The 26,510-nt window shown below is 40.5% G+C and overlaps 1 protein-coding gene and 1 pseudogene across 1 annotated transcript in view; one reads left to right on the forward strand and one right to left on the reverse strand.

Annotated features, from left to right (window-relative positions):
* LOC148021564 (deneddylase) overlaps positions 1-26,242 on the forward strand; it is a 57,092-nt gene extending 30,850 nt beyond the window's left edge. Inside the window, exons 7-8 of the mRNA XM_087696990.1 lie at positions 25,367-25,487; positions 25,565-26,242. Coding sequence (XP_087553116.1) covers positions 25,367-25,487; positions 25,565-25,683 — 240 coding nt within the window. The 3' untranslated portion in view covers positions 25,684-26,242. The remainder of the gene's footprint in view (positions 1-25,366; positions 25,488-25,564) is intronic.
* Positions 2,058-3,480, reverse strand: LOC148021565 (uncharacterized; annotated as a pseudogene).
* Positions 26,243-26,510: the final 268 nt, after the last annotated feature.

The raw sequence follows: 26,510 nt of genomic DNA on the forward strand, positions 1-26,510 counted from the left end.
TATGGTAGTAGTAGTCGATATGCACATCACCAAAAAGAGGTGATTAATGCCTTACTTTTAGCTCATGATAGGTTGTCCCAATCATGGATAGTGGACAATGATGCCTCTTTTCATGTTACTCTCTCTTTGCAATCATTTTTTGAATACATTGTAGGTTGCCTAGGCAAGGTTTACTAGGGCAACAATCATGCATGTGAAATAGAGGGTGTAGGTACCATTCACTTGGCCCTTGAAAATGGCCAAGAGCTAATTTTGTAGGATGTCAGATATGTAACTGGTATAAAGAAAAGTCTATTGTCAGTTGGGCAACTTGATGCAAGAGGACATTTTACTATCTTTGGTGGTGGATCTTGGAAGGTCCGCAAGGGCTTTATGGTGATTGTTAAAGGCAGCAAAAAGAGGACTTTGTATTATTTGCATTGTAAAACATTACTTGGAAAGTTTTTGGTTGTGGTTGAAGTTCATTTACAGATGGAACTTTGGCATGAAAGATGTAATATTCCCGCCATAATATTTTATATCAAGAAACAAAATCGGGTTTGAAATGTTTTAAAAATTACTTGTCGAGTTATCACATAAGTGACTGCACATAAATTTTTAATATCGAGTCTTGCATTAAATCAATTCCGCAATTTGACACGAGAAGATGCCTCAATGTTCTCGGCCAACAAGAAGCAAAGACTCCTCGTAAATAATATTACGATGGCTTGGTCATAATTTTTCTCGCGTTATATTTGGTTTAGAATTCCCGATTTCATTTAATGCATCAAAGATTGCATTGATTTTGTAACCGCAAGACAAATCACAAAAGCCTTAATTGATAGACAAAGAACATGCAAGAACGAGCATGATATTTAGTAAGTTAAGTATCAAAGAGTATGACATGACTTTAATAATTAGATAAGTCATAAGATAACTTGGCTGAAAACCACTAGATGAAGTCGTTTTGAAGAAAAAAAGACGTTTTGAAAAAATATGCAAAACATCACGACGTTTTCGATATCCGGAGGAAGAGAAAGCATTTAAAAATCATTCCCATGCCACCATCCAATAGGTAGACACTCAAAATGCATTTTTAATCAAGCTCACTTGGCTCTTGACAAGTAGCCAAAAGAATGAGTCAACTGTATGCTCCTTCTCATGGCTATAAATACATCCCCTCTTCTTCACAAAAAAAGCAAGAAGGAAGATCTCTTGATGATGAAAAAATTTCTCCACTTCTCTTTTCCATTGTAGCTTGAGCCTTAAAGGAGGAAAATACCCCTCTTCTATTTCATTTTCATTTTCTCTATTCTCTGTTACGCCTTCCTCCCATACAACCATATCGCTAAGCAAAACATTGGTGAAATTTTTCTGTATGACCACCGACTCTCCCTGAACTACCACATCAATTTCACTTGACATTCATGGCTCCACGAGGTCATAAAAATTCAAGAAGGCCATTCGAAGCAAGAAAAGCAAGAAACGCGGCCGATGGAGAAAATGATGCGGTAGGAATTGACGAAACTCCCATTAGTGCAAACCTGATAGAGGTAATATATTGTCGGTTTGGAAAAAAATAATGTTTTATAAGCTTATCACTATATTTGGCTTTAAATAATTATAAATGCATTTGAAAGAAAATGCATATGAAGTGTTGCTTAGGAAAATAGCCTAAGTAATATAATGATTAACTATTTAGTGAAAAGACACTTTCACTTGGAAAAGGATTATATGCCTGTCATTAAGAAAATATCGTAATTATGGTTTATTTCGTGATATTTATTTTTATTTCGTTAATGACGCATGTGATCATAATAACAGAAAAAAGATAGACGGTGTTAGGGAACTGAATATTTTATAATTTTTCCCTGAAAGTGACTATCTCTATTTTATTTTGCTAATGATAAACAGACGCATAGGCACTCTCATACTTATCCTCACTGATAAGGTTATTACCATCATCATCAAATGATGGCTCCCTAGGCAATGACAGTCTAGACTCTAACTATAGGCAAGGGGGGAATGTCATCATCAGGGACTGGATGAGAGCTACTAGAGTCCCGCCTCATATATGTCTACAAACCATCTAAACCACTCTTCGTCGATCTCGGAGGGCGCCGAATGACCATGCCCTTGCTGGCAACTCGAACTCCTCGCCCACGAGCACGTTGACTATGAGTGTCACAGGTGTCTGTTGCTATGAGCTCTCTGTAGAGCTCTGCAAAGTTTTGCTCCTCCTCATCGACCTCCTGATGTACACTCGCAAGAGTGTCACCCATCAACTTGAATGCATCAACATTCACCTACACAATGCACATAAGATAATAGATTATAAATACTAAATTGTTGAGTATAATACTATAAAGTAACAAGTTGAAACCAACAAATTTAAAAATTAAACTTAACTTATCATTTTATGGTTAGGTGTTTACTTGCTTTGGACTACCTATACTCATCATGGCCTTCATCATGTGCAAGTTAGTATGGCAATAGACTAGCCGCTTTAACTGTCGTGTGCTAAGACGATTGCGAATCTTCGTGTAAATGAGAGAATAGACACTCCGGTTTCTCTCACATGCACCCGAAGAGCAATCCTGCGCAAGGACTGTCATGGCCAAGGGCTGAAGAGTCTCCAGCGCATATTTAAAATTTTGCCACCAAAGTAGAGGCTTTACAAGTGACTCCCTTCTCTAACAAGTGGGAGAAGAAAATGCCACATGTCCTCTTTGATTTGCATAGCATCCAAGCTCCTCTAAGATTGTGTTGTGGTTATCTATGGGGACCACACGAGTCAAATATGCAAGCTGATTTGAGCGGAGCTCTCTGTTATCCATGATCGCCGGTAACTTGTAGGCCGGATGCACCAATGCTACAAAACCATGTATGGGCCTATGCATCCATGCCCATCTCCTCTCTGCTATCTCTATGATGTATGCATGCTGAGAATTTGTGATCACTGTGCAAGCCCGTATCTCCACCAATGCCGCTCTGAAGAAGTGAACGAGAAGACCCATGGTGGACCCCTCGCAATCAGTCATGCGCACCACCCTATAAAAGGGAGTCACGGCAATCACAATGGCACAGACTTTCTGCCAAAACTGCTCATCAAGGCACAGCCGCTACATGGCTTTCGCCTCCTCGGTCTTATGCTCATCCCACTCATTCCATAGAGTGGACACCACTGTTTGGTGTAGGGCGGACCGCACCTCATAAAGCCGCTCCAACAATAACCACATATAAGCAAACCGAGTTGAAGAAGGCTTCTTCAACTCAAGTTTGCTATGCTTGCGATACATTGCAAGCACCTTCACCTTCACCGTAAAGAAGGTGATAACAAATGTAGCCTTGTGTACCACCCTCTTCACCCATTTTAGCTTCCCGATGTCCTCCATGAGCAAGTCCAAACAATGACTTGCACATGGAGTCCACACGATCGAAGGAAACTTGGCCTCAAGCAAACGGCCCATGTGCTGACAATTGGATGCATTGTCGGTCACAACTTGCACCACATTCAACGGGCCCACCTACAAGTACATCATACATGGCATAAATTATAAAAGCTTCGAGGAGAGATGAATCATGAATCATGACTTGAAAATTCTAATTATGATTCATGAATAACGAAAGCAACTTTAAAAAGACAATGTGTACCTCAATGATAGCTTGCCGAATGTGGTGGTAGATGAATGGGCCGGTCGTTTTTCTTCCCCTCTTGCCGGTGTCTACAGCCCACAAAAAATATGTGCAAAGTGGACATGAAACGAGTATGTTGATGATACCCCGTTTCTTACGGTCACTCCATCCATCGGTGAAAATGGAGCAACCGTATTTTGTCTATGCGGCCCGAATAGGATCAAGGGCTTTATCAATCCTCTCCTTCTCTTCATCAATCTTCTTCGTCCTCGTAGCATTGTATGAGACGCCGCTCCATCTTTCACATGGGCCCACATGAGAATCATCTTCTTCCATTACTCATGCTTTAGGATGTTGAATGCAAGATTGCACTCGATCACCGTGCATGCAATCTCAACATTGGCTTGTCGTTGCCTTTCTCTAAGAAAGGCAACCGATCCACGTATATGACTGGGAGCTTGAGAGAGAGAGGATTACCTCTTCGGTACGGCATGAGCCTCTAACCTTTGCCTTTTGCCAATGCTGGAGCCCGAAGCGGATGTGGAGTCGGCACTACCAATGGTGGAGGCCTAACCCACATTGGTCGAAGATAGGCCTACATTTGAGGCTTCCTCATGAGTAGGCATAGGTGTAGATGCCGCCGCTGATCCGCCACCTCCTCCTCTAATGGATCCCCCTCTCATCTTGGCGAGAATCTCGTCCACAATGTGTTGAGGGATCGACTTGCATGGAGCGACTTGCTCCCCCCCCCCCCCCCCCCCCCTCTCTCTTGTAAACGCCTCGAACAACGTAGTATGCTTAACAATTATGATATTCGATTGTTTTCGAGATTTAATATAAAAGAGAATGAACACTTAAAGCTGAAAATGAAAATTACTCACAAAATTACAGCCATGAAAATGTAAAAGTAATGGAGACAAGATTGGGGGTTGAAGATGGGCAACCCCCCCTCCCCGAAGGAATGTATTTTTGCTCAACCCAAGTCCCTTAGGGAAGAGCTTAGTTACAATCAACCTGAGAGTGAGGAGAAGTAATTCTCACTCTCACAAGATCATGCAAAGATGTACAAACACACATGCATTATCTATTATGCAATGATAAGAACTGATTTCTTTACAGTATGAGAGAAGAAAGAGGGGAAATCAGCCTTTCTCCATCGTTGAACAGTAGTACATGGATAGGGCTTGCTTCTTGTTGCTAAAATGGAAGAAAGAGCTTGAGAATGAGGTGCTGTAATGAATTTACAGGCTTGCTGTTCTGTAAAACAGCAGTGATAGAAGAGGGAATATGGAGGAATTTGATAATGGAGAAGTGGGGGATGATGATGGGGATGGATGGGGCCAGTTTCTGGCTATCTGTGGGTGCTGTACATGAGTTTTCAGCAAAGAAAAATGATGCTGAATGAAGAAAAACGAGTTCTTATTTATAGGAGAGGGAAGAGCTAGTACAAAAGGGGAAAGTGGAGTAGCACAAGACAAGTATCTAGCCACATGTCATGAGATGTGACAAGTGGTGGGACACTTGGAAACTTGTGTGACAAGTGTCTTGACACTTGTTTCTTCTCTATGGCCTTCCTTTTTGGGCTGAATACTGTCAAGAATAGAAACAACCAAATTTAGTAAGCATAGTCAAAGTACTGAACTTACTATTTTTAGAATGACATCCCTATTTTTTAGGACTAGCATTTTTAGGCTAATTCGAGGCTCCTAAAATTTAGGGACCCCCTCAATATGGGTGTCATATGAAAGCTTTTTCCGTGTATATCGCAAAAACGGTATCAGAATCTTCATGTGACTTTCCTATGCAAAGAAATGTGCATTTCAAGCTTTTAGCCCACACATGCACATTATATAAGCATTTCATGATCATGCCATCTTGTTGATTGTAACTGTTTGTTCTGGTGGATCTAGCCCACACTTCAAGGCATCAATCTTTGGAGTCTAACCCTGATATGCGTGAGTTCTGGTCACAGGCGCCCAATCGGCCATATAGGTGGAAGTGTGAACTATCTTTTCTCTAACCCACCGCGTGGGTCCACCATAACCTGTGACCACTCATCAGTGGCCAGCTCCAATGCACTTTTCTTTATATCTAATTAGTGCGAAGGAAATAAATTTAATAAATCATTATATAGACAAATTAATGAAAAAGGATACAAATTCTGTTTCTATAGAGTTGTGACAGCCCTCTGGCTTTTATTCAGCTGTCCTCGGCTGAAAAGCTTCTTGATATGGCTGAAGAATGTTTGGGTAATCCTTCATGAAATTTTCATCTACCCACTGTGCATCTGTTGTGGATAGATTCTTGAATTTTAGTAAGAATTTTCGTGTCACAAGGCCACTTCTCGTGGTTCGATACTTGTGAAACAAAATCTGTTCAGGTTCCAAGAGTTGCTCTGTTTCTTCAACTTTTGGGGGATCTTAAGTAATGGGTTTCTTTGGTTCTGGTTCTATGTAAGGTTTTAGCAAACTTACATGAAAAGCATTGTGTATTTTCCAATGAGCAGGAAGCTCAAGTCGATAAGAAACTTCATTTATTTTCTCAATCACTTTGAAGGGTCCAAAGTATCTACTGGAGAGCTTTGGAAAAGATGAATTTTGACCGGAACCTTGTTTGAGCCTGCTTTTATCAAACTTTAGCAAGGCATACTTTGATAGTGGCTCAAACTTGATCCATTGCGGTTTTTAAATCTAAAGCGAACTCATCAGCAGGCAAAAATCTTATCTTTAGTGCAAATAATTGGAGGAGGAATCACTTTACCTTGTACTATTTCATTTGGAGCTTTCCCTGTGGATGAGTGCACTGTATTGTTGTAAGCAAACTCCAATAATGGAAGATATTTCTCCCATTGTGACTTATGTTCACTAACATAAGCTTTCAACATATCCAAAAGAGTGAGATTCATCACCTCTGTTTGGCCGTCAGTTTGAGGATGAAAAGCTGAGGAGAACTTTAAAGTGGTTCCCAAATTCTCAAATAAAGCACGCCAAAAGTTACTTGTGAATTTGGAGTCTCTATCTGAAATGATCTCAAAAGGCATACCATGTAATCTGAAGATATGTTGAATGAAAAGTCTTGCAGCTTGTGCGGATTTCAATGTTTTATGACATGGAATAAAATGTGATTGTTTGCTGAATCTATCAATTATGATCCAAATCATATCATGACATTGAGGTGTTCTTGGAATACTTGAGATGAAATCCATTGTGATAGATTCCCATGGATCTTTGGGCATTGGAAGAGGTTGCAACAATCCTGGAATCTTCTGCCTATCATACTTGGATTTTTGGCATACCAGACAAGCCTCAATGAAATTATGTGTATCTCTTCGTAATGTTGGCCAATAAAAGTAGCGCTCAATTGCACTTAGAGTGGCTGCCCTCCCTCTATGCCCTGCATAAGGGGGTTCATGACTTTCTTTAAGCACCTTTTGTCGAACAGGAAGAGTGACACAAAGGCGATTGTTCATGAGAAGGTCACCGTCTTTGATGGAATAATCTGGATGAGAACCTCCTTGCTGTAAATTTGACTAAATTGCTGCAAAATTAGTATCTTCATCATAAGTATTCTTCATCGTTTGAAAATCTTCATGATGAGTCACTGTAATAGTTGCAATGCGAGGCACTCTAGAAAGTGCATCAGCAACTACATTTTGTTTCCCTGGAGTGTACATAATTTGAAAATGAAACATAGACAAGAAATTTTTCCATCTTGCATGTTTCTCCTGCAAATGTTTTTGAGTCTTGAAATACTTCAAGCTTTGATGATCAGTTTTAATAAGGAATTCATTGCCTAAAAGATAATGTTTCCATATCTTTAAAGCATGAACCACTGCTAAGAGCTCCTTTTCATAAATGTCATACCTTTTCTCCACTTCACGACCTTACAAAGAAGAAGATCTCTTTCCAATGGAAGGAAAAAGAGAAGGCAGCCTTCACAAGGCTGAAAACAGCTCTTACTTCTGGACCTGTTCTTATCATTCCAGATCTGGTAAAGCCATTTATGGTGGGGCAGATGCTTGCGGTGATTGTATTGGTGCAGTGCTAAATCAAGAAGGCCATGCCGTAGCCTTTGAAAGCCGCCGTCAATGCCCCGAACAACGTAGTATGCTTAACAATTATGATATTCGATTGTTTTCGAGATTTAATATAAAAGAGAATGAACACTTAAAGCTGAAAATGAAAATTACTCACAAAATTACAGCCATGAAAATGTAAAAGTAATGGAGACAAGATTGGGGGTTGAAGATGGGCAACCCCCCCCCGAAGGAATGTATTTCTGCTCAACCCGAGTCCCTTAGGGAAGAGCTCAGTTATAATCAACCTGAGAGTGAGGAGAAGTAATTCTCACTCTCACAAGATTATGCAAAGATGTACAAACACACATGCATTATCTATTATGCAATGATAAGAACTGATTTCTTTATAGTATGAGAGAAGAAAGAGGGGAAATCAGCCTTTCTCCATCGTTGAACAGTAGTACATGGATAGGGCTTGCTTCTTGTTGCTAAAATGGAAGAAAGAGCTTGAGAATGAGGTGCTGTAATGAATTTACAGGCTTGCTGTCCTGTAAAACAGCAGTGATAGAAGAGGGAATATGGAGGAATTTGATAATGGAGAAGTGGGGGATGATGATGGGGATGGATGGGGCCAGTTTCTGGCTATTTGTGGGTGCTGTACATGAGTTTTCAGCAAAGAAAAATGATGCTGAATGAAGAAAAACGAGTTCTTATTTATAGGAGAGGGAAGAGCTAGTACAAAAGGGGAAAGTGGAGTAGCACAAGACAAGTATCTAGCCACATGTCATGAGATGTGACAAGTGGTGGGACACTTGGAAACTTGTGTGACAAGTGTCTTGACACTTGTCTCTTCTCTATGGCCTTCCTTTTTGGGCTGAATACTGTCAAGAATAGAAACAACCAAATTTAGTAAGCATAGTCAAAGTACAGAACTTACTATTTTTAGAATGACATCCCTATTTTTTAGGACTAGCATTTTTAGGCTAATTTGAGGCTCCTAAAATTTAGGGACCTCCTAAAATTTAGGGACCCCCTCAATATGGGTGTCATATGAAAGCTTTTTCCGTGTACATCGCAAAAACGGTATCAGAATCTTCATGTGACTTTCCTATGCAAAGAAATGTGCATTTCAAGCTTTTAGCCCATACATGCACATTATATAAGCATTTCATGATCATGCCATCTTGTTGATTGTAACTGTTTGTTCTGGTGGATCTAGCCCACACTTCAAGGCATCAATCTTTGGAGTCTAACCTTGATATGCGTGAGTTCTGGTCACAGGCGCCCAATCGGCCATATAGGTGGAAGTGTGAACTATCTTTTCTCTAACCCACCGCGTGGGTTCACCATAACCTGTGATCACTCATCAGTGGCCAGCTCCAATGCACTTTTCTTTATATCTAATTAGTGCAAAGGAAATAAATTTAATAAATCATTATATAGACAAATTAATGAAAAAAGATACAAATTCTGTTTCTATAGAGTTGTGACATCCCTCCCCCCCCCCACCCCCAAAGTCTTGGAAAGATGTTGGAGAAGTCGGGTCGCACCACTTGTGTAGCTCTTCTTGCAATACTTGCATATTCAATTGTGGGAGTTGGACTTCTTTGTGTCCCTTTCCACATGGATGGCGTGCAAGATGAAGGGCTCATGCTTCTTGCGTGTCATGGTGCTGAGGCGAGGCCAGAGTCTTGATGAAGAGGAGAGAGTCGAGCCTTGTCACTCCGATCGGCGGTGATGCTTGAAGAGGGAGGGGATGGGGGAAAGAGGAGAGAGTGAGATGATGCTTGAGCCTTGAAGATGGAGGGGATCGGAGAAACTTGGAAAGTTGGAAGAAGAACGAACTTTGAAAAGGGAGAGGATGGGAGGAAGACTCAAGAGAAGAGGGGAAGAGGAGAGAGGAAGAGGGAGCTTGGAGGGGATGGGAGCTTGATGCAGCCTTAGAGTCTTGGAGACAAGAGGGAGGGCTGAGGAGAGACTTGCAAGAGTGTGTATGTGTCGCAAAGGTCAATCATGCCCAGTTTGTGTCTTTTTCCCTAGCCCGTTTCGCCTGGAAACTCTCTGGATAGCTCGCCTTGTCCCATAGGATACATGGCCAAAACACGTCTAAAATCTCGTACAAAATAGTACGGATACGTACCATACAATTCATATGGTACGAACCTATCCGTTCGACATACGAGTGCAACCCTGGCTACAGCCGGAAGATAATGGACGGCAAATAGATGCACATGATGGAATAGGACAGCAAGAAGAGCATGCTGAAAACAGGTTATAGCGGCAAGAAAATGTTGAAAATCAGCCACCAAGTGATGGTGTGCATATACTTGAGGATGTAGGCCCATTGCCTAACAATACAAATCATTGGGTAAGAAGGTCTACTCATATCAGAAGGCAGCCACAGTGGTTTCAACCATCTTTGGATTGCATTTTATTGACTGATGAAGGTGAGCCTTTGACATTTAGAGAGGCATAGTCATGTGAAAACGAGAGAAAGTGGGAGCTCGCTATGTAAGAAGAGATGAAGTTTCTATATGTGAATAACACATGGGAGTTGTACCTTTGCCCAAGGATAGGAAAGCTATTCCTAATAAATGGGTTTACAAGGTGAAATGTATTGATAGGAAACCCAAGTACAAGGCACGTTTGGTTGCTAAGGGCTATACACAGAAGGAAGGCATAGACTTCCAAGAGGTTTTTTCACCCGTGGTAAAGATGACTATACTCCATGTTATGTTTGCTCTCACTGTATCCTTGGATTTAGAGTTGGATCAGATGGATGTGAAGACTGCTTTTCTTCACGGTGACCTGGATGAAGAGCTGGTACATGAAACAACCCGAAGGTTTTGCTATTCCAGGGAAAGAGCATTTAGTTTGTAAGCTAAAACATAGTCTATATGGGTTGAAACAAGCCCCTAGACAGTGGTATAAAAAATTTGATACTTTTATGCTTAACTAAGGATTTAAACTCAAATCATGCTGATCACTGCTTATACACAAAATGCTGATAATGGAAGCCTTATTGTGCTGGCCTTATATGTGGATGACATGCTACTTGCAAGAAAGCATAAGAGTATTTTAAATGCTTTTAAAAGGCAGTTGAGTTCAGCCTTCTCAATGAAAGATTTGGGAGCAGCTGAACACATTTTGGGCTTGCACATTAAAAGAGATAGAGGGCAGCACTTGTTGTTTCTCTTACAGGACAAGTACATTAGCAAAGTACTTAACAGATTTAATATGGCTGATGCTAAGCCTCTTGGTGTGCCTTTACCGCCATATATAAAGCTTAGCAAAGTTGATTGCCCAAAAGATGACGCAGCTCATGTAGTGGGAGTTGTTAGTAGATTTATGTCTAACCTTGGCAAACCGCATTGGGAAGCAATGAAATGTATCTTTAGATACTTAAAAGGTACATGAGAAAAGTGTATATGCTATGGAAAGGGTACACTAGGTTGCAAGTATTCTATGATTCGAACATGGTAGGAGATCTTGACACTAGAAAATCTACCAGTGGGTACGTCTTTAATTTGGCTAGTGGGACTATTTCTTGGTGTCAAGGTCGTAGAAAATTGTAGCACTGAGTACTATAGAGGCTAAATATATTTCAGCCATAGAAGCTTCTGAGGAAGCTATTTGGCTTGACCATTTGGTCAAGGATTTTGGTTTTTCTTCAGGTACTCCAATGCTTGGTTATGATAGCTAGAGTACCGTATGTCTGGCTAAGAATGCCATGTTTTATGTATGTACCAAACACATAGATGTTTGGTACCACTTCATTTGACAGGTTTTGGATGATGGTCTTATCACATTGACTAAGGTTAAAACCCAAGATAACCCTGTAGATGTTCTCACTAAGAGTCTTGCAAAGGCTTAGCATGAGCATTGCATCCAATTAGTGGGAGTTGGCTAGCTTAAAGGTACCACTTCGGGCCTTTAAGTGGGAGGTTGTTGGGTGTAAAGTCCCTTTAATCTCTGTGTATAAACTTATAGGTGTGAACACACCCTTATTTACCTTTCATTGCATCCCAATGCTTCTTGCCAGGGTTTGCCATGTATTTGCTAACCACTTCCACTGCAAAGGCAATGTCAAGACGTGTAGCAACCATATCATACATCAAACAACCAACAACTGAAGCATATGGTATCTTGGCCATTTCAGCCTTCTCATCATCAGATGTAGGACTGTCCTTTGCACCGAGTTTCACATATGGAGGCAATGGAACCCCAATTGTTTCCCCCCCCTCCATATTGTAACGTTGCAAAACCTTGGAGACTGCTGAGATAGATAGAGTGATTCTTTTGACCTATCTTTGAGTATTCGCATGCCAAGAATGTGATTTGCATCACCAAGATCCTTCATGTCAAAGTTGTCATGAAGACTTTGCTTCAGTGAGTCCAAGGCATGAGTATCCTTGCCAGCAATTAGCATGCCATCAACATATAAAACCAAGATAATCAGGCTGCCATCTACTGCCTTCTTGGTGTACAAGCAACGATCCACTTGACTTCTTTGAAAGCCTTGGGACTGCATGAATGTATCAAACTTATGATACCATTCTCTTGATTCTTGTTTCAGTCCATATAAGCTTCTTTTGAGTTTACATACCATCTTTTCTTTCCCTTTTTCCACAAACCCTTCAGGCTGTTGTATATATATGTTTTCATGCAGATCACCATGTAAAAATGCAGTCTTTATATCCATCTGTATGAGTTCCATATCCTCAAGTGTGACCAAGCCCAAAATGGTTCTCAATATAGTCATTTTGATTATAGGAGAGAAAATCTTATCAAAGTCAATTTCATGCTCTTGCTTGTACCCCTTTGCAACCAATCTTGCTTTGTACTTTGGTGAGAAACCAGAAGTGACTTTCATCTTGTAAACCCATTTGCATGGAAGTGTTTTTTGTCCTTTAGGCAATTGCACCAAGTCCCAAGTGCCATTTTTCTCAAGAGATTCCATCTTTGACAACATGGCTTTATACCATTTCTTGCTGTCCTATCTGTCCATTGCTTCCTTGAAGCAAGACGGTTCACCACAGTTTGTCAACATGACATAATCAGCCATTGTTTGCACCAGGAACAAATCTGTTCGGTTGTCTAGTAACCCTAGACTATCTCCTAACCCAATGATCATGGTTTGCTAGCTGTTTCTACAAATTTCCATTTTCAGCATGTTGTCCTGGCATTTCAGCCTACAAATCAGCATTAACAGCTTGCCGTCCTGGCTGTTCTTGCAGATGTGGTGGCTTATTATCATGGGCAATAGCTGGCTGATCATTTTCAGCATCATTTTTTGCATTTACAGGTTTATTTACAGCAAGTGTTTGCTGCTGTACAACGGGCACATTTTGCTGTCCAAAATGTATTTCTTCTCGGAATACAACCCTATGGACCTCCTCTGTCTTTTCGGGCTGTTTATGCATGCGATCTTCCCAGAAGATAACGTCATTGACGCGTATTACTTTCCTTTTTTGGGGATCCCACAATCTATACCCCATTTTACCCTCGTCACCATATCCTAGGAAAATGCATTTATAGGATTTTGACTCAAGTTTGTTACGTTTTTCTTTTACGAATGTGCACAAAAGCCTCGCAGCCAAACACTTTCAGGTGAGCATTTGAAGGTGGCTTGCCCGACCACGCTTCTTGGGGAACTCCTTTCGCCCCCCCCCCCGCCCCCCTCCCCGAAGTGTTTGGTGACCGATTAATTAAGTGAACGGTTGTCATAACAGCCTCTGCCCAAAAACCATGGGGTAATGCTTCATGAGACAACATCGTACGGTTATTCTGTATGTTCCGATTCATATGCTCTGCAACTCCATTTTGGGGTGGATTATGAGGGGTAGTGAGCTCCCTCTTTATCCTTTTGCTGTCACAAAATGCCTGAAAGACCTTGGACACATATTCCCCACCATTGTCAGAGCGAAGACACTTAAGTGTCTTATCTGTCTGATTTTCAGCCAATGCCAATAATATTTTGAACTTGTCAAGCACTTCATCCTTGCTACGAATAGGATAAACCCATACCTTTCGTGTAGTATTATCGACAAAGGTGACAAAATATTTTTTTTCCCTAAAGATAATCTTGGCATCTGACATACATTTGAATGTACTAACTCTAGAGGAGAAGATTTCAAAGAAAGACTTTTTATGAGACGTTTATGCATGTTTACCATAAATACAATGATCACAATGTTCAAAATCAGTATAACAAAGACAAGGCAAGTAACCCAAACGAGAAAGCACTTTCATTCTTATTTGACTCATGTGTCCCAACCGGCCTTGCCACAAAGAAACGCTTGGTTGCTCGGTCACAGCAACAACATGGTCTCGCATACTAGATACATGAAGTGGATACAAAGTATCACTCTTGCAACCTTTAGCAATCACTCTAGATCCCTTACAGATCTTTCATTTTCCATTACCAAAGGTGGCATGAAAACCATCCTCATCTTGTTGCCCTGTGCTAATCAAGCTCTTTTTGAGCTGAGGTACATGCTGAAGTGTAAAGACAGAGCCATATTGAAATTGTAACTGCACACTGCCAATACCTGCAATTTCACATGCATAGTTGTCCCCAAGATGGACAACACCATGTCGACCCCCTGTACAGTCAGAGAATCACTCACGATGAGGGGTGACATGAAAGGAAGTACCTGAATCGAGAATCTAGGTATGCATGTCATCATCTATATCTGCAAGTAAAGTATGTGTACCAAAGTGTGAAGAGACAAAGAGTACGTCACTCCCACTATCAGTGTCATGAGTGACTACATTCACCTCTTCAATTTTTACACTGCTCTTCTTAGGTTGGGTGTCTTTCTTCTCTTCCTTGCTATCATCTGTCTTCTTGCCTTTTCCTTTCTCTTTCTTCCATTTGTAGCAGTTATGTTTAAAGTGACCCTTCTTGCTACAATGATGGCATTCAACATATTTGCCATGTGATTTATTGCGTCCCTTGTTATCATATTTGCCTTTCTGCTGTGATCTGCCCCTAGTATGCAAAGCACTGGAAGACTTATTGGATGCATTGTTCTGCCGATTCATTTCTTCCATGAGTAGAGCACTCTCTACATCAACATACAAAAGGATCACTTCAGAATTGCTCATAGCAGTCATGAATGTATCCCAACTCTCTGATAGAGTGCAAAACAAGAAAGTAGCCTTAAATTCCTTATCAATCATGATCTTCAAGGCAACAAGCTGGCTGAAATAGAGTTAAACTCACTCAAGTGAGTAGACATTGCTGTACTCTCTTTCATACACAAATCCATAAGCTTTTTTAGCCAATACACTTTGCTTGCAGCACTTTTTTGCGCATATAGTTCTTCCAGTCTAGTCCATATAGAATATGCAAAATCCAAACCTTCAATGTTAAACAACAAGGCATCAGAAATTGATAGCTCGATGGTTGAGCGTGCAAGCTCATTTAACTCATCTCAATCGTCTTGTTCCATATCTGCGGGCTTTGCCCCTTGTGTTTTGATCGGCTTTGCCTGCTTCTTTTGCAACAAGATATTGTAGCACTGCTTTTGCCAAACTGCAAAGTTATGTGCTCCTTCAAGCTTCTTTATGTGCATCAGATTGTTGCTGTCATTGCTGCCAGCCATGATTTTCAGCCCAAATGTGACAAAAAAATCAGCAAATGCAGGCCCAAAACTGTCACCCAAGTAACCAAGGTACAAACAAGTACCAACCAGCAATAAATGACCATGTAGAAGCACAGATTTCAGATCTGTAAATAAATTTTCAGAAGCACCAAACCATGTGCTACAGCATTCCACAACTGATTACAACTTTTTCAAGGGCATATACATCACATTACATGAGAAATCCCAAATTTTACCTGCAATTTCTGTTGTACATGTACCCACGGGCATAAGATTTGACACGAACGGTCAAAAGCCCCAAAATTTTTGTGCTCAAAGCATCAACCACACATCTGCATTTTCTCTGTCATGCGTAGATCAGGTCAATTTTACCAAAATAGAGCAATTTTAAAAAAACCCCCAAATTTTATCAAGTGTTGATATCCAAATTGCGTGGAATTTAACCTGCATGTACATAAAATGACCAAATGTTGCACAGATTTTGCCCAAACTGCAAAAGCCCCAAATTGCATGGGGTCCAAATGTGCATCAATGTCGAGAAATTGGGTAGATTTCAACCCAATTTGTGCATGTACATGAAAAGCCCCAAATGTCGGGGACAAAATGTCATAAATCCCTGCAATTTTGAGACAAATTTGTTTGTCTTGCATCACATTTCCCAAATCTGGGAAAAGCCCCAAATTTTCTGGACCACAATTGCAGAAATTTGGCCTTTTGTGCCTGGCGCACGAAACCCTGCAAGAAAGGGGGGGATAGAAGTTGAATTTTTTCTGTTTTTCTTAAAAAGAAAAACGATTTTTAAAAAATGTGACGAGGGGTCTGTTGACCTATGGGGTAGGTTGCGTGACCTGACGTCGCTTGCGCCTGCCAGCCACGAGCCCTTCGTCATGATTGTTGCCCGACACGCTAGTGCATGGTCGCTGCTCCTTGCAGATGTCACTTGCGAATGTTGCTTGTGCTGCCTGCTGGTCCTGTCCGTGAGCCCTGTTGCTGCTCGTCACGCCCACTAGTCCACGCTGAACCTGTTGTCGCCTGTTGGACTAGCTGTGATCTTGCTTGCCTCAACCGACTGCTCGATTGTCTACTGACGTTCTTGACCTATGCATGCAACTTGGAAGTTTCTTGTCTGCCGACGGTCACACACTCAGTAGTTGTATGCGAGCTGCCTTTGACCTCGGGGAGCGTGTACTCTGTGCTTTGATACCGGTTTGTAGAGACGAGTTAGGCACGAAGGTCGAGATAGTCAGCCTTTACGCGCAATGAGAGACAGAGAGAGTGAGATAGAGCAGAGTAGAGAGTGAGTATGTTTTTAGGTACAATGACGAGTGTGTACCTTTAGGTTTTTAGATAGATATATATGTGTAAGTACAAGTGCTAAGGGTGTGTTCACACTCGAGCACATTTAAAGGCACGAGGGCCTTTATTCCCAACATAGTCCTTAAATGCCGGGGAGATGAGCCAAATTGCGAATGCAAGTACCTAAGCTTAGAATGCTGAAAAATGCAAAAAGTAGAATGTTGACACTTATGTGGGAAAGGTCGACATATGTGGATCGATGTGTGATGATAGCAAATGTAGATCGTAGGGGCCTTCTTTGTGTAAAACACAAGGTAGATGATGACGTTGGCAAATGGAGATTGTTGCTAAGATGTGAGAAGACTCAAAATGCATGCAGATTGATGTGGCTTGGTGGAGAAGAGAAGTTGCTAACTATCAAATGATGATGCTAGTAGTGTGGAGCCTTCAAACGTAGCCTGAAAGGTAGAAAGAATTGGACACTTGAAGGAGAAGGGGAAGGGTGACCACGAACTGCGATGCCTTTCTATAGAGATATGGGTAGTAGTGGAGTGAAGAGAGAAGAGTGTCGGAGTGACGGAGGAAGAGGGGTGAAGAATGATTGAAGTGGTATATGAACGAATGAAGTGACTGCCTATTTATAGGCATAACCTGTCTAGGGTGGCGCATTATTGTGTGGGCGCCTACTTAAAAAGTGATCAAAATGTGGACACCAATCCTTTTTGCGGTTGTTAGTGCGAAATCCTAAATGAAATGTGTAAATTGAAGAAGTGGTTTCTTAACAATGGGTGCTCGTCAATTGACCTACCAAGACTACAAAGGTGATGGTTATCTTACCAAGGGAGCCCAAGTGATCACCTCAGACTCCAGAGAGACTAAGGTATTGGACAAAGGGTGCTCGTCAATTGCTCAATGGCTTACCATAACCTGCAAAGGTGGATGAAACTTCAATGAACTCTTTTTTTTGGAGGGGGGACGCAGAGAGTGTTTTGAATGATACTTTTTGTTCTATTGAGTAATTTGTGCCCCTAGGGGAGATGGGATGGTTAAACCCAACACATTACAAAACGGACATGCTATCATGACCACCTGTGGGTGTCGATGATGAAGAAAACTATGGGGGATATGTGGTGAGAAAAACAAGGAGTTTACCATGGGAGCTGCCTTGAATATGGTTGATCCAAAGCCTACCACTCTTTGATTGAAAAGGGATACATGTGCACAGATGTACGTTTACAGGAACATTGTCAATGCATGGGGTAATGCAAGTTGTCATGCTCATGCAAAATGCTATGCAATGGTGCTACTTGGACAGTACCCTCGTAGGAGAATTGTTCACTTATCACAAGCACCCTTTTACAATCATAACCATTGTAATGATATGGATCATGACACAAAGTACAAATAATAATGTCTTTGGAGTAATCAAAATCTTGTAGACATTAAGAGTAGAAGACTACCTTGTCTCATTGTTGGACGGTGGAAGGAGAAGTAAGCACCACATCTCTTCCCAAGATGTTGATGTCGATGGGGGAAAGGAGAAGCACCCAAGGAAGAAGAGTGAACTGTATGTCTAGCTGAAAACTTGTGAAATGAATGGCCTCCAATGTGCCTCAGGGAAGGTAAGAACTTGGCCTCGAGAGGAAAATTTCCTTTGCTGGTCCAAAGTGTAGAACCCCATTAAGGAAGGGCAACCAAGGTAAGGACTGCTGAACAACCCAAGTCTCCACTTAAATCAACCGTCCTGTAAAGTAAGTGCCAACTTGCCAAAGACAAGTTAGGAGTAAAAATATCACATATGACCATAAAATATTCATATCTCAACTTTGATAAAAAGTACTTGAGTGCAATGTGTTGGGTTTTGAGACGGTTCCACTGCCAAAAGATAGACATGCTAAAGAAGTTGGAAAGTAAAAGTAGGAATGTGTAGTAGAATAGCTAAGGTAGACTATCAATAAGTTATGAAGCCCAATTTTGCTTGGTTATTAGCATAGGATGTTGTGGAGATTGAAGTCGTAGAGTAGTGTTTGAAGTCATCTTACCTTTGTGAATGTGTTTCTGATCACGAGCTCTCCAATTGAAAGCTTAGGTTTCTTTGAGAGTATCTAGCTTTGATACCATAGAAATACTTATCTACAAATAACAAACACAATTGTACGACAAAGTACAGATTGATAAAGAACACAATTAGGGTTAGGGTAACTGAGAGGCAATGAATACTAAAGAAGATAGTGAATGAATAATGAATGTATATAATGAATGTATATATGTATAATGTATTAATGCTCAATGCAACAAACACACTACAAAGGTGAAATATTGACCCTTGAACTCTTGTGTCTCAAGGATTGGGGTAGAAAGTATGAGCAAGAGAGTGTATTGTACTTTGATGGATCTCAATGTCCGGGGACGTGAAATTTTTGAGATGCTTTAATCTTGCTTGAGGATGCAATGGGTATTAAAGGCAAAAGGTGTGATAAGTTATGCCAACTTAGTTTTGGTGGTCAGTTGGTGCTAGTTTGGACCCTAGAATAGTTGTTTAGCCGTTAAGTATCAGTGGTGACACTAGGAACTAGGCATTAATTAATAAATTAATGCCAGTCTAAGGGTCAACAGAGATTTGGAACAACTCTAGGTTGCAAATGGCCTAGCCAATTTAATTATGGATGGGCACATTTAATTTTGGGTAAGGTTAGGATGGCTAAAATTAATTTTCAGCCCTTTCGAGAATTAGCTTTGAAAATTAATTTAAATAAATTTAAAAATTAATTTACTAGTTGGATAATACTGAAATTGGGTTTAGAAGGCTGCCACTTCGCGCAAATACCCATGCAAATGGAGGAAACGTTTTTGGGCTTGGTTTGAGCCATTTAGTTCAATTTTCAGCGAGAGAGAGAGAGAGAGAGAGAGAGAGAGAGAGAGAGAGAGAGAGAGAGTACTGCTGGTCCAATTTCTGCAATGCAATCAGTCATTGGAGGTAGGGAATAGCAGATAGGAGCCATCTTGCAGCTGGCAACAACAGATTGAGGGTTCTTCAGGGCTGGCGATAGCATTCGACAACATGCGACAACATCCTCGATGCTCTAGGCCTTTCTAGTAAATTCTTAGAAGATCTCAGCATTTCCCAACCATTTGGAGCAGATCTTAGTCAGATTTGGTGGACAGTAGGGATAATTTTGCCTATAAGCCCTAAAATTTTGCAGAAATTAGGGTTTAGCAGCCACCTCGGGACTTGTGCCATCAGTTGAAGGCATCGTACACTGAAATCAGCGCTTGAGATCCATGGAATTGTTAGTGATTTCAGATGCCAGCCCATCCATTGTGAATTTGGGACAGCATTTGGCCAATTGGGATTCCATTAGAGCATGTTCTGGATGAAATTCAAGGGGCAAATTTCCCAATTTATTTGTTGATTGTTGGAACAGCAAAGGGGCTTTTGATCAACTAGGGAGATTGTGGAATCTTGGCTTGTAATTAATCCATTAGCTATTAAAGTTAAAGAAATATAGAAAGGGGCACCAATTTTGGGGCCAATAGGCTATCCACTGTCTAAGATTATCAAGATAAAGTGTGTATTTTAGTTTATGCTTATTTATTGATTGTTGTAATAAAGTGCTTAATCATGAATTATCACCTTGTCCAAGACGGAAGGTTGGTTTCATGGTTCCATTATCGGGAGACCACTTAGTCCTTTGATTTGGTGGGCTTAAGGCACTTGATTGCAAGCGAAAGCTTTGTGCTAGTACTGATTTTTGTATCCAACCGAGAAATTATAGCAATATGTCTTTATACAGTGAGATGAAATCAAGCCATGATGATGCCTCTCAATATGGATATTCACATGGGAAAGAAGAAAAGCATTATCTGATCTTGGACAAGGTTCACATGATGGACAACAAACTAAAAATGTTGCTGTTGGGCAAGATGCACAGCCTTCAAGGCATAACGAGGCTGATGACCAGCAAAGTGAAAGGAATTTCATGACTAGTTCAAGAATTGGATAAGGATAACAACAAATCTCTTTGTTGAATTGGCCACGGATCCTCAGTTCACTTGATTTTTAAATGCTGCTAAGAAGAACAACAAAGGCAAGAAGAATAAGTCATCTTCTATACCTTCGGGACAACTTGGTGCATTAAAGGCAATACCAAAGTCTTCGCTTGAAGCTCCCAAAGAAGCCAATGAAACAATAAAATTGGTATCTATGGGTCAAGGTGTGCAAATACAAGGCCATCATGGAATTGCCAATCCAATGGATGTTGGACAATCAGGCATGCATGCAATGATGGGGCAGCCAAGATACTTTGGTGGTAGCATGATTTTTCATGCAATGATTGAATATGGACCACATACGGGAATGTACAACACAAATCCCTATGGTATGTAGTAGCCAATGCATGGTGTGCAAGGCCCAATGTATTCAAGTATGATTGGAAATGTGAATAATCCTATATACGGCAGCATTGATTGGATACATGGGGCATAAAGTGGCATCTTTGGAAATGCAATTGTACCCCTGAATGCTTATGGGGCTCAAGGAATGAGTGTTAGTCATGCAAATGCTTCATTTGGGTTTGATAATGGTGTAAATATAGCAAATGCATTCTTTTTGTAGTAGCCAGTATATGATGACTTGACTCCCAAAGGGACAACAAAAGACTATGACGAGGGTGAAAAGGCAATGAAGTTTGAGTCTCAGTGGTGCACAAGATAGACTGAAAGCTTTTGACTTTATTCAATAGTTTGATGTAGCCTATTTAGGGGAAAATTTAGTCGAATCCTCAAGATTCAGAAGGTAGCCACTTTCTTGAAGGGGAATACATTGTAGTGGTGGTCCACGCTCTTGATGTAAGGTAGAGCACCGTCAACGTGAGCACAATTCAAGCAAATGTTTGCATCGAATTGGTTGACAAGTACATTTGAGGTGGACATCATGACAACTTGGAATAAGCTAGATGCCAAAGAATGCAAGAATTTGGAGCAATACAAAAATAAGTTTTGGGATGCATTGCTGCTCATTACTTCTTATCGCCCCATACTCCTTTATGAGCAAGTGGAAAAATATGTATGTGGTCTGCCTAAAGGAATCAAGGATTTTTGCATTAAATCCACCATATCTAGCATGTCTCAACTCATAGAGACTGCTACTACAGCCGATGCTTTGTTGTGTGGGAAGGATTCGGGCTTCCAAGAGAGTGGGGAAGAGCCCAATAAAAAGGTTGTTTAAGATTGAGAAAAGGGGCAGATCTGAAAATCAGCTTGAAAAGAGGCCAAAACAGCCATTGGCACAATGTAGGAAATTGATGGCTGCAAGTAAATGCTTCATTTGTGAAGAGGAAGGCCATATTGCAAAGGACTATCCCAATAGGTAGCAATCTGGAAATGGTTGATTTAGCCCAACTCATCTCCTTTTTTTTTCTCCAGTGCTATTGGTACAAAAAAAGAATGGTTCATAGCATATATACATTGACTATTGTCCTTTGAATAAAATCATGATAAAGAATAGGTTTTTGATTTCTTGGATTGATGATGTCATGGATAGATTGCAAGGGGTAGCCATTTTCAGTCATATAGATTTGAAAAGTGGATATCATTAGATATGCATTAGATCAGAAAATGTGATTAAGATAGCTTTCACGTTCTATTTTGGGTTGTATGAGTTTTTTGTTATGCCTTTTGGACTTACAAATACTCCTACCACTTTTAATTAGATCATGGATTGTATCTTTAGGCTACATACGATATTTGTGGGTACTTTCTTTGATGACATGATTGTCCATTCAAAGAATGAGATAGAGCATAGAAAGCATTTGGACATTGTGTTCAATGAGCTACATAAGCATAGGCTAGACATTCACGACAAGAAAAGTAAATCCTTTTTGCATGAAATCCACTTTTTGGGGCATATTCTATTGGCTGATGTATTCGTATGGACCCTGCAAAGGTTGAAGCAATATGATCATGGCCACCTTTGAAGAATGTACATGAGATCCGTAGCTTCTTGGATTTATGTTCTTATCATAAGAAGTATATACCAAGATTTGTTGAAATTGCATTTCCATTGCACACTTTGCAAAAGAAAAATGTGCCATTTAGATGGACAACAGTGGAAATTTTAATATTTGAAAAGTTAAAAGAAAAGATGACTTCAAATCCTGTGCGTCATTTGTGGTTTAGTGTGATGCATGTGGAAATAAAATTGGGGCTATATTAATATAGGATTACTAAGTTGTGGCTTCTAAGAGTTGTTTTTTCCATGCTGTAGAGAGAAATTTATAGGTCTATGAGAAAGAGCTCTTGGTTGTAATTCATGCATTGTCTATATGGAAACATTACTTGTTAGGGGGTGATTTTACAGTACAGACAGACTATCAAACTTTGAGGTATTTTTTTGCATATAAAGTTGTAAGAGAAGCATATGAGATGGACAAATTTTCTCTCTATGTTTCATTTTCAAATTGTACATATTGAGAGTGAAAAGAATGTTGTGATTGATGCACTGTCATGTAAGCCACAAATTTTAGTTGTTAGCATGGTTTATCACACTGAGTTGGATACTGTGAAAGAGGAATATGTTGTTGATTTGGACTTTGCTTATATTTATGATTAACTTTGCAATGGCCAGAGGCATGAGCACTTTGTGCTAAGAGATGGATTTCTGATGATGCATGGATGATTGTGTGTGGCAAAGTAGCTAAGGCCTAGAGTAATCACTAATGGTCATGCTTCTCTGTATGCAAGACTGAGAGGTATTGATGCCACAGTCAAGGCAGTGGAGCATTTCTTTTATTGGCCAGCTTCGAGACATGATGTAGAGTAGTTTGTCAGGACATGCCTTATATGTCAGAAGGTTAAGCATGATAGGCAAAAGATGCTCGGTTTGTTGCAACCCTTGTCTATTTTAGATAGGCCTTGGCAAAGCATTGCTATGGATTTTATTTTTGAGCTTCCTAAGACACCTATAAGGAATGATGGGATATAGACATCCTTTGCATGTTTAGCAAACATGTCCTTTTTCCAGTGAGGAAGTAAATAAAGTCAGATCATATGGCATGATTATTTTTACAGCACATCTTTAAGTACCGTGGTATGCCTGAGTCAATCGTCAATGATTGAGATTCTCGGAGGACTAGTTTCTTTTGGTAGGGGTTGCTTGAGAATATAGGTACTATGTTGAAATACTCATTATCCTTCCATCTGCAGATAGATGGTTAGTCGAAGAAGTACATTTCATAGTGTTGGATTTTTTGAGGTGCTATGCTTTTGACCACAAGACATAGTGGGAGGAATTTTGAAACTTTACATTCTTGGTAGGTTTTTACAAGTGCATCCATGGCAGGTACTAGTGAAGTATAAAATGATAGAATGCGACTACTGGCCCTTCATCAAAGGGATCAAGGTTATTGAGCCATCAAAGCCACTTGATGTAGAAGATGATGAAAGAGCCCAAGCCATAATTATGCTTCATCTAGATGAATCCTTAATGCATCACATTGACCAACTCTCCACTGCTAAGGAGAAATGGGATGAGCTTGAAAAGCTTTATGGTGCTTAAGGAAAGAAGTTTAAAATTTCTTTAAGATCAAATTTTTTAGTTTGGAGTATAAACAAGGAGAAGACCTAGGTAATTTCATTTCTCATATGAAGGGGCTTATTACACAATTATCCTCAGTTTAAGCTCCAATTCATGATGAAGATGCCATTGCAATTCTCTTGAAAGCTGTAAAGAAGGTATTCCCAACCCTTGTTATGACTCTTACAAGTATCCCTAATCCAACCTTGGAAAGCTGATTGCCATAAACGTGCTTTGTAGAGGGCACTTATACATTGTTGTGTTTTGAAAAGGCAAGGTTGAAAAAAAGGAAAGGACGAGAGAGGTTGTATCGGAAATTGAGTATAGATTATGGGGATGTGAAATTTTTGAGATACTTTAATCTTGCTAGCAACATTTGATTAAGTTACTAATCAAATGGGCAAGGTTGTTAAGTACACGCGTTTCACATGGCAGTTATTTCATGATAATAGGTTGAGGACCCCAAGGATGTAGTGGGTGCCAAAGGCAAAAACTTGTGATAAGTTATGCTAGCTGGGTTTTGGTGGTAAGTTGATACTAGTTTGGACCTTAGGATAGTTGTTTGGCAGTTAAGTATGAGTGGTGACACTAGGGACCAGACATTAATTAATTAAATAATGCCAGTCTAAGGGTAAACAGAGGTCTGGGACCACTCTGTGTTGCAAATGGCCTAGCCAATTTTGTTATGGATGGGCACATTTAATTTTCGGTTGGGTTAGAAGGGCTGAAATTAGTTTTCAGCCCTCTCGAGAAATAATTCTGAATAATGGGATCTATGATTGGTGGAGGTGATTGTAGCTCACAAATTTGCCTACATGCCTCATAGTGGATGCGCTAGAATCATTTACACGATTCCCAGTTTGCTCAATCTAGTATTGCCTTCTTTTATGGCGAGTCAGAGCTAGGTCTTCAGCATGAAGATCTCCCTGGATGCTAACCATCTGAGACATCATATATGAGACTTATGACACTTTTTTGGGGAGGGGAGGGGGGGTTTGTTTTACGGGGAGGTCAGCAGTATGGAGGATTTTAAAGCTTCTGTTGTTCGGTTACAAACAACTATGGCTTCAGATTTCTTATTAATATGCAGTACTTGTAACCGGGAGAATGCCTGTCTCCTTGTGAGGGCCAGGGATGGGATGTCTCACTTATTTGGGATGCATTGTTTTTTTTTGGGGGGAGGGGGGCAGAGAGAGAGAGAGAGAGAGAGAGAGAGAGAGAGAGAGAGATGGTTTGCTTCTGTTGCTGTTGAAGGTCGTACTGTCAAGAAAAGGGAAGCTTTTGGGCTTTCAACCGCTAAATCAAGAAGCAGCCTCCATGTGGTCCCAAATGCCTTATGCACACCGGCTACATAGGCAGATGAGACTGGCCTCAGGTGTGGCTTTATAAGACTTTTTTTGGGTCCTGCAAGTTCTGCTATTTGTATCTGATGTTTCTGTTTCTGTTTTGCAGGATTCTGGGAACGACCTCTCAAATACGAAGAACCTCCAGTGGATCCAGTAGTTATAGAGCTACGTGTATTGATGGACCAAGATCCCCCAGTTGCTTCTGCCAGGCCATATCAGCTTTAGTGGATGACTATTTGGATTTTGAATGTAAATCTAATCACCTATTATTAATTTGATTGAGTAGGACTCTACACGAGGATTGTACCTTAGTCAACTATTTTCCCACCTTAGAACTTATACCTCACCGTAAGCTATGAGAAGCTATTTAGTGTTATGCAATGAGCAAAAGTTCTATGTGAAGGCCCAATGTAGGATCTCTCTCTCTCTCTCTCATTGTCTGTCTGCCTGTCTCTCTTTATGTGGGCAGGTAATGAGCAGCAGAAAATAGAATTAAGATGGATGGGAAAATGATCATCTCTGTAGAGCCGATGCGGCTCTCATATCCCAAGCACGTCGCTAGCATGACTTGTTCAGATGTTGAAGTACCTTGATTTGGTATCCCATCTTTGCAAAAAAAAAGAAGAGAAAAGGTAAATTTGTGGGCCTGAGTTGTCAATGCATCGTATTTTGGCATGCTTTGGGCACTAAAACGAACTCCATCATAGAGAATTGTTTTTAGAAGATGGTTCTATGTGTTTAGTCCATGGGTGAAATTATGGGCCTGATTCGTCAATGCATTATATTATATTTGGGCCTGCTCTGGGCACTCGAAGGCACTCCACAGCAAAAATTGCTTTGAAAAGATGGTTCTTGTGTTTTGTCTTTAGCACGAAAATCCTAAGCCAATTTTTGACTTTTTAGACTTTGGCTTATGTTCACTAATGATCAAGTTTCAATAGTTTTACTTTTTTCTTTTTGGGTGGGTGTGCGCTCGTGTGTAGGTAGTGTTGAGAGAGAGAGAGAGAGAGAGAGAGAGAGAGAGAGAGTGTGTGTGTGTGTGTGTGTGTGTA

The sequence above is a fragment of the Lygodium microphyllum genome, chromosome 17 (assembly GCF_053477565.2).
Source record: "Lygodium microphyllum isolate KBCC chromosome 17, Lygodium_microphyllum_v1.1.10, whole genome shotgun sequence".
Taxonomy (NCBI): domain Eukaryota; kingdom Viridiplantae; phylum Streptophyta; class Polypodiopsida; order Schizaeales; family Lygodiaceae; genus Lygodium; species Lygodium microphyllum.